The sequence below is a fragment of the Sceloporus occidentalis genome, unplaced genomic scaffold (genome assembly GCF_023333645.1).
Source record: "Sceloporus occidentalis isolate IW3139 unplaced genomic scaffold, rSceOcc1.0.p SCAF_155, whole genome shotgun sequence".
In the NCBI taxonomy this organism is placed as follows: domain Eukaryota; kingdom Metazoa; phylum Chordata; class Lepidosauria; order Squamata; family Phrynosomatidae; genus Sceloporus; species Sceloporus occidentalis.
In genome coordinates this window covers 371,297-380,749 of record NW_028317135.1, presented here as the reverse complement: position 1 = coordinate 380,749, position 9,453 = coordinate 371,297, and the positions used below count along the sequence as shown (strand labels likewise).

General features: G+C 49.3%; 1 protein-coding gene across 1 annotated transcript; it reads right to left on the bottom strand.

The window, feature by feature from the left end:
* Positions 1-7,291: 7,291 nt before the first annotated feature.
* LOC149280442 (protein S100-A16-like) lies at positions 7,292-8,085 on the bottom strand. The gene is made up of 2 exons (XM_089500453.1): positions 7,936-8,085; positions 7,292-7,447 (listed from the first exon to the last, which is right to left on the bottom strand). The coding sequence occupies exons 1-2, from the start codon at positions 8,083-8,085 to the stop codon at positions 7,292-7,294; spliced, it is 306 nt and encodes a 101-aa protein (XP_089356579.1).
* Positions 8,086-9,453: the final 1,368 nt, after the last annotated feature.

The window sequence follows — 9,453 nt, the reverse complement described above, 5'->3', positions numbered from 1 at the left end:
TGTAACCACAAGCCGACAACATCTCTGGCCGGGTGTCAGCTGCCTCCCACGCCCCGGGCCCTGCACTTCTTCCACAGCAACCTCAGCCCTCCTCCCTGGGTCTGATTAACACAACAATTCCCAAAATTAGCATGGGATAGGCATACGGCTCCTGAATCTAAGAGGAGACCAACAACCGATTTGAGTCTTTACAGCAGGAGAAACGGGCGACCCGAAGGGGGCCGATCTGCCGCCAGGTTCTATATTTCTATTTCTATGCCCCCTGGAAATCTACCTCTCTCTGCCCATTGTGCAGAGTGTGGTGGTAATTGTAATGGATTGTAATTACTGAATGAAACACTTCTTTGAACTTAAAGGCACGTCTGGGCTTTACTTGCTTTGATATTGAGTTGCCTGGTAAACCTTGCTTTCAGCAAATAGGTCTGGGATTACCCGCACATCAATGTCATTTTTTTAACATAAAACTGTTTTGGTGTCACCCTTCCCTGCCCAGCATTGTGTGAAGTTATGTAAAAAAACACCTTGATCTCCTGGCCCGAGGGGCAGTCGCTCGGTTGAAAATGTCACTTTGACGGTTTGAAGCTTCAAGCAGATGAGAAAAGGTTAAAACTAGTAAGTCATGTAATGACAGGTGCAGGACTCCACGCCCTATAATAGAGAATAGGAATGGACCTTTGGCCGCGCGGAAGGCATAGCAAAAGCTGGTTTTACCCTGCAACTACATATAAAGGTTAATTCCTGTGGACACCCAACCAAAATGTAAAATTAGTCTAAAAAAAACAAAAATGTTCACACACAGGATTTCCCTCGGCTGCGTGAGTCACATCTTTACTTTCTTATCGGGAATATATTTTTAGAAAAGCTCTGTCATGGCTACAGCCATTTCATTGTGCATGGTTCCATTTTATGTCGGGATGGCCTGGACCTCCAGACAGATTTGGACCATTGATATATATGAACATGTGTATTCACATATCAACATTAGCTGCTCATCAGGGACCCAGCTATACCCAAAGTCTTTGGGTGGGTGGCAGGAGATGGGGGCATATTAAATTACTTTGATTTGCAGAAATTAGGACTTCAGCAGAGGTTCATATAATGTTTATAGAGATGTTGATAGAATTTAAAGTCTTGGATCCCACTGAGTCATTACAGGTTGAAGCACCTTTGCTGTTCTTCATACAAGCTCGAGTTTGCCGAAGTTTGTTCTTTGTTCTGGAAAATCAGCCGACTAGATCTGTAATATGCATTCACAGCTCCATCCATAATAGCCACGGCCCCATCCTCACCTCTATCCACAGCCCCATCCACAGCCCAACCCATAGCTCCATCCACAGCTCATCCATAACTCCATCCACAGCTCATCCATAACTCCATCCACAGCCCCATCCACAACTCTATCCACAGCCCCGTCCACAGCCCAACCCATACCTCCATCCATACCTCCATCCACAGCCTCATCCATAACTTCATCCGCAGCCCCATCCATAACTTCATCCACAGCCCCATCCATACCTCCATCAACAGCTCCATCCATACCTCCATCAACAGCTCCATCCATACCTCCATCAACAGCTCCACCCATACCTCCATCAACAGCTCCACCCATACCTCCATCCACAGCTCCATCTATAACCCCATCCACAGCTCAGTCCATAATGCCATCTGCAGCTCCATCCATTATACCATCCACATCTCCATCCATACCTTCATCCATAACTCCATCCATACCTTCATCCATATCTCCATCCACAGCTCCATCCATAACGCCATCCACTGCTCCATTTATAATGCCATCCACAGCTCCAGCCATAAAGCCCTTCACAGCCCCATCCATAAAGCCCTTCACAGCCCCATCCATAGCTCCATTCACATCCCCATCCATACCTTCATCCACAGCCCCATCCATAACACCATCCACATCTCCATCCATAACACCATCCATACCTTCATCCATAGCCCCATCCATACCTTCATCCATAGCCCCATCCATACCTCCATCAACATCTCCATCCATAACGCTATCCACATCTCCATCCAAAATTCCATCCACATCTCCATGCGTAACGCCATCCCTATCCGTAACGCCATCCACATCCATAGTTCCTCTTGTATGGGGAGTTACTGATGAGCGCCCTCTTTACAGTGCACAGAAGAGGCTGCAGAAAGCTTTACTCCCCAGCAGGCACAGAGTTTTGGTCCATGCATTTTCCTTTAGGTTTTTTGGATGGGGTGAATAAAAGTGAATTCCAGAATGCCTTTGGAAACCTGGAATTCAGGTAAGACATTAATCCTGAATTGGGTTTTAGGAGTAGAACCTACTTCATACAAGTGTTTCGTCTAGCCCTAAGGGACTGGTGAAATACGGCGGCAAAGCTTTAGACTGGGCTACAGAAACACGCTGAGACATATCAATGGGAGTTGTCTTAGACATCCAGAACGTTGCATGAAAGCTGAGTTTGGAGTGCAGCAGATACAGCGAGGTGAGTGAAATGCAGTTGGCCAAGGATCACAGCACAGTGGATGGAGTGCAGTTGATACCGTGTCCTTGGAAGGTGTATTAAATACAGTGAGCACAGGGTTACTGGATGGTTTTTTAATGCAGTGGGGTCACCAGATGGTGTATTAAATGCAGTAGGGGCACTAGATCACTGGAAGATGTATTGAATACAGTGAGCACAGGGTGACTGGATGGCGTGTTGAATGCAGTGGGGTCACTGGATGGTGTGTTGAATGCAGTGGGGTCACTGGATGGTGTGTTGAATGCAGTAGGGGCACTGGGTCACTGGATGCTTTGTCGAATGCAGTGTGTACAGGGAAGGAGTCCATTTATTACCAGTTACTAGATCATGCCAAGTGCACACAATGAAGGAATCATCTGCAGCCTGGGCGGATTGTGTACTCTGTGCTCGGTTACATTGTCCGCACTGTTTGTTTTGCAGATACTGCAAATAGCCCAAAACTGGTTCATCCAGAAACCTGAGCTCACAGGGCAGGGGAAGCAGATCAGACCAAATCTGCACCTATTCACACTGTTCGACTGTGGTGCATTGGCGACTGGCGCCCATTGTCCCCGTCCCTTTCATTGGCATCAGTGCTCATGGACAGGTGTGCTGAAAACAATGATTGCACCCATCCTTTAATGAAGTTAAGTCGCTGGGGAGTGGCGGTATTTGCCTCCGCATTTTATTAAATCTGTTTTGATGGCTGAATGGGCTTTATCAGAGAGTGCCTTTGAGAGTGTTGTATACTGCGCCCAGGTTACTGGGAATATCCAGGTAACAAGATGCTGGCATACCCTGAGCTTAATCAAAAGAGACAGCTGTCTGTGACTAGTGGAGTATACCGAGACCTTCTACATACAGCAGGGGCTCTGGACACGGCTGAAACCCAGCCGGTAACCGGGCAATGGTCGCAACCAAACTGCGCCTGGTAGATGTGCTTCGATGTACCTGCACTGGTACCCGCCGATTTGCCCCTATCTTTGGAGTGTTTATTCGGCGAGGCTAAAACCAAAGGTGATTCGAGTAAAGATGGAACGCTGAAGGTCCAGGTGGGTGGGAAGACCAAGACCCTGGCCAAGATCTCCTGAGCAGCCTGATCCTGAACATCAGCCGTCTCCTAAAACAAAACCTCCGTACAGGAAGAGCCACCAGCATGGAGAGCAGTAAAAATAGCTTATGGCCGGTAATAACCCGATATTAAGACAGGGAGGCCATACCAGGCTCTAGATAAAACAACAGCTTGATCCAGGTGTGTCAATTCAAACACCAGACACGGACCATGCAAATCCCGGCGTCCTGTGTCCTGGAGCACACACGGCTGTACAAAGCATTTGTTTCCTCTCAACGAAGAATATTCAGGAAAGGCTTTCTTTACTCAATCTCCTTAAACAGATCTTATTACATCAAAACCATACACATTGAACAAGAGAGATCTTTAAAAAGATGGGCAACACTATAGTGAACTTTCCTAAATGGGTGATTTTATACAAAACCAAGTGGGTTTAGCATTACTGTATCTTTAACAACTTCACTCACGCGCCATCACTTAGGTAAACAGCTTCTATTGTCTTTAGTTAAGACCCAAACCTGGCATTAGCGATCCCTCATATTTATTTAACTGACGTACACTCAGGGATAATCCCAGCCCAAGGCTTTGTGTTCATTGTGTAAGAGCACCCGCTGGTGGCTGCCAGACCAGTATCTGTTAGGATGTGGAAGGCTCCAATACCAGCCCAACCTTATGCATAATCTACACTTGGCAAGAGCCAGCATGAGCCCACCAAGCCTTCATCCTGTAGATGCACCCCTTATGGTTTAATATACAGGAGGCGCCGCGATAAATCGATCAGAAGTAACGGTTTAATATACAGGAGGCGCCGCGATAAATCGATCAGAAGTAACGGTTTAATATACAGGAGGCTCCGGGATCGATCAGAAGTAACGGTTTAATATACAAGAGGCTCCGGGATCGATCAGAAGTAACGGTTTAATATACAGGAGGCTCTGGGATCGATCAGAAGTAACGGTTTAATATACAGGAGGCTCCGGGTTTGATCAGAAGTAACGGTTTAATATACAGGAGGCGCCGCGATAAATCGATCAGAAGTAACGGTTTAATATACAGGAGGCTCCGGGATTGATCAGAAGTAACGGTTTAATATACAGGAGGCTCCGGGATCGATCAGAAGTAACGGTTTAATATACAGGAGGCTCCGGGATCGATCAGAAGTAACGGTTTAATATACAGGAGGTTCTGGGATCGATCAGAAGTAACGGTTTAATATACAGGAGGCGCCGCGATAAATCGATCAGAAGTAACGGTTTAATATACAGGAGGCTCCGGGATCGATCAGAAGTAACGGTTTAATATACAGGAGGCTCCGGGATCGATCAGAAGTAACGGTTTAATATACAGGAGGCTCCAGGATTGATCAGAAGTAACGGTTTAATATACAGGAGGCTCCGGGATCGATCAGAAGTAACGGTTTAATATACAGGAGGCTCCGGGATCGATCAGAAGTAACGGTTTAATATACAGGAGGCTCCAGGATTGATCAGAAGTAACGGTTTAATATACAGGAGGCTCCGGGATCGATCAGAAGTAACGGTTTAATATACAGGAGGCTCCGGGATCGATCAGAAGTAACGGTTTAATATACAGGAGGCTCCGGGATTGATCAGAAGTAACGGTTTAATATACAGGAGGCTCCGGGACTGATCAGAAGTAACGGTTTAATATACAGGAGGCTCCGGGATCGATCAGAAGTAACGGTTTAATATACAGGAGGCGCCGCGATAAATCGATCAGAAGTAACGGTTTAATATACAGGAGGCTCCGGGATCGATCAGAAGTAACGGTTTAATATACAGGAGGCTCCGGGATTGATCAGAAGTAACGGTTTAATATACAGGAGGCTCCGGGATCAATCAGAAGTAACGATTTAATATACAGGAGGCGCCGCGATAAATCGATCAGAAGTAACGGTTTAATATACAGGAGGCTCCGGGGTTGATCAGAAGTAACGGTTTAATATACAGGAGGCTCCGGGATTGATCAGAAGTAACGGTTTAATATACAGGAGGCTCCGGGATTGATCAGAAGAAACGGTTTAATATACAGGAGGCTCCGGGATCGATCAGAAGTAACGGTTTAATATACAGGAGGCGCCGCGATAAATCGATCAGAAGTAACGGTTTAATATACAGGAGGCTCCGGGATCGATCAGAAGTAACGGTTTAATATACAGGAGGCTCCGGGATTGATCAGAAGTAACGGTTTAATATACAGGAGGCTCCGGGATCAATCAGAAGTAACAATTTAATATACAGGAGGCGCCGCGATAAATCGATCAGAAGTAACGGTTTAATATACAGGAGGCTCCGGGATCAATCAGAAGTAACGATTTAATATACAGGAGGCGCCGCGATAAATCGATCAGAAGTAACGGTTTAATATACAGGAGGCTCCGGGATCAATCAGAAGTAACGATTTAATATACAGGAGGCGCCGCGATAAATCGATCAGAAGTAACGGTTTAATATACAGGAGGCTCCGGGGTTGATCAGAAGTAACGGTTTAATATACAGGAGGCTCCGGGATCGATCGATCAGAAGTAACAGAATGGTAATCCTCCCTTGCACTGTGATGGAACTGGTAATAACATTTTATCTCGGGTACTGAATGGGGTCGATCTCCAATGTGGAGGGACTGCTGGGTAATTAGTTATGCTATAATCATCTCCAGCATTGAATCCGGACCCCCGTAACACGACCCGCCGCGTAGCATTTCTCCAGATAAAACCATTACTGGGGCGACGTTGTTGGCTCCTGGGAGTAATCCCTCCGCGTCTTGGAAAAAATTAGAAGCGATGTTGGAGACGCCGTTGGGGTGAAATTACCTGCATGAAGGTAACACTTTGCGGTGATAGTAGTGGAGCCGGCTTTGTGCTGCGGGCTGTGTGTCGTAACCATAGAGAAAGGAATGCAGCTTAGTAAATAAAACCCTGCGCCTCGGGACTTTTAACTGTTACATGGATCTTCATTATCATCACAAATATCTTGGAGCGAGGCTGTCATTAAACCCATGTGATGGGGCAGCAAGATGGCGGCTCCTGCATAGAGCACAACACAGAATAACAGAGGGGATCTCCTTTTTTATTTTAGGAGTCGAGGGAGAGGGAGTGCGGCTGATGGATTCTGTACAGGTGTAAAGCAGGATGTATTATTTTCCTTTCAGTCGCGCTTGGGGAAGCCGGGTAGTGAGCTGAAAGGTGCCCAGAATGCAGAAGCCCCTGCGCGGATAATCCAAAGAAAGCCTGCGCCACCTGCTGGTCAAAACATAAAATGCACCCCATTGTTCTCATGTAGAGCTTTCACGAGATCTGTGTTACCTGAAGCACACGCGCCCTACTCGGCACCAGCTTTCCTAATAGAGGGTCCCTTTAACCCCCACGAGTGCCGACACAATAAGTCACAATACGCACACTTTACTGTTCACAGTTACAACGTATCACAACAGACAGGAATAATGATTGTGAGTGTGCGGTGAGTACATTGTATCACAGTCACACACGCTATTACAGCGATAACAACACCGGCGACCTCTAACTGGGGGCTTGTTCCACGGCTCCGCTTGACTCCCCGGACAAAACCTGCGTTACCAACAGAGGCAAAGGATTCTGGGAGGTGAAATTTAACCCGTTACTGTGTGGGTACACTGCCTCCGGAAATGTCTGTGATCGTCCAGGAGACCCCATAATGTATAGCAGGAATGGGGTCCCCCAGGCCTAGGGCCGTTCCTGACACTGCATTGCCATCTGCTGGCTCAGCTTCCTGGCGATCTCACCAATCAGAGTCCAGTATTCATCAAAGCTTATCTTCCCGTCCTCGTCGGTGTCCAGTGATTGGATGAGCTTGTTCGCGGCTTCTTTGTTCTGTGTGTTCTGCGGGGACAGGGGTATTAAAGGGGCAAGTGATGGGGTGCAGGGAACCGCGATGTGAGAACAGAATCAGCTATTAAATGTAAAATATAACACATGGAGGGACGCCGCGCATGCATGTTAACGCTTCCCAATCTCCCTAGAAAACAACTCGGGTGCGCAGGGTGGGCACGGAGAATCCCAACAATAATAATACCGGGAGAAAAACGGTGACCTTTCATTGGGCCAACAACAAAAAATATGTAACGGTACATGATCTTTCAGGACCTCGGAGGTCTCCTCCGCCATCTGAAAAGGTATGTTCTGTAATGTAAGGACGTTTTACTTTACCGGCAGGGTTGTAGATCAGTGGGACAGCCTCCCAGTAGAAGTGGTAATACAGTGAGGGTATTAAACATGCATCGTACGGGCATACGGCTCCTGAATCTTTACAGAGCGTCCGCCCGCCGCCCTCGTTGCTCGCGCTCATGCGCAGAGGCGTAGCGTCTCACCGTGAGGACGTGCTGCAGCTCCTGCGTCACCATCTTGCGGAACTCCTTCTTGTTCATTTTGTCGTGTTTGCCCTTCTTCTCGGCGTAGATGTAGAAATTACGCACCAGAACTTCAATGGCCGACTCCAGCTGGCTGCAGCCTGACGCCATGTGTGCCTGCAGAGGGGTGAAACGCGCCGGTTATTAACGCGCTCCCTGCGCGCTGACGGGAACTTCCAAGGAACCGGAGATTCCTGAATGCTCTTCCTTCCTGGCCTTTTAACCATTTCCCAGACACAGCCCCTTAATCATGGACCCTTCCTAACCCCCAACCTGACCCGGCAGACCCCTCCGTCCCAACCACTCCGTCCGGCCCTCCATCCTGACACTCCCAGCCGCGCACTGTTTATAGTAACAAACACGCGTGTGCTCCTGTGATTCCCACTCTTTGGGTACACGCTTACCGTAAGCATGTTAACCCATCAGTGACGGCTGCATGTACAGAAAGGGGCAGAGTCCACTGATTATGCAACACGCTGGGGGGGGGGGGAGCAATACCATGGAAGGGAGCGTATCGGGGTACAAAGCCCCGGCAGGCTGTCTCTGGCTGTAGACTGTAAGCTCTTGAGTCCAGGCCCAACTGCCTGTATCAGATCAGCATGCAGCCGATGTCACCAGGGCAGCCTTTGGGTCACCTTCAAATCCGATCCAGCTGTGTGTGTGATGCCCCCGGCCCACCCTCTCTTTGCCCCGGTATCTCTCTAAACCTCAGACATACCGATCGTGCATACACCGGGGTTATGAGGATATTTATTGCCCCAACCCTGTGGGTATATACCGGTAAGCGGGGTATTTACCGGGCGCTGTCTCCTCCCCTCTCCGGGCGCCGCTCGCAGCCGTTTCCTCTCTCTTCGGCTCCGTGATTGGTGTCTGGGCGGTGCACATCCTCGGCCAGGCACCGCCTTCGACACGCCCTTTCAGGCTGTGTCTCCACCCCCGCACATGGACTCCTGTCCCGTTATTGTTCTCTGCCCCCCTCGGTATTTACTCCGAATGTTTTCCTGCGGTTCGTGTCCAATGCGGCCTCTACCGTGCCCTGTGTACCCCAGTCTGTCCCTGCACCGTGCCCTGTGTACCCCAGTCTGCACCCCGCACCGTGCCCTGTGTACCCCAGTCTGCACCCCGCACCGTGCCCTGTGTACCCCAGTCTGCACCCCGCACCGTGCCCTGTGTACCCCAGTCTGTCCCTGCACCGTGCCCTGTGTACCCCAGTCTGCACCCCGCACCGTGCCCAGTGTACCCCAGTCTGCACCCCGCACCGTGCCCTGTGCACCCCAGTCTGTCCCCGCACTGTGCCCTGTGTACCCCAGTCTGTACCCCGCACCGTGCCCTGTGTACCGCAGTCTGTGCCCTGCACCATGCCCTGTGTACCCCAGTCTGTGCCCTGCACCGTGCCCTGTGTACCCCAGTCTGCGCCCCGCACCGTGCCCTGTGTACCCCAGTCTGCGCCCCGCACCGTTCCCTGTGTACCCCAGTCTG

Bases quoted from the DNA above. Each gene is read 5' to 3' on its own strand.
- LOC149280442 (XM_089500453.1), bottom strand. From the start codon at position 8,085: ATGGCGTCAGGCTGCAGCCAGCTGGAGTCGGCCATTGAAGTTCTGGTG. The intron at 7,448-7,935 runs GTGAGACGCTAC...CTGTCCCCGCAG, and splicing joins AGCTGCAGCACGTCCTCACG to AACACACAGAACAAAGAAGC.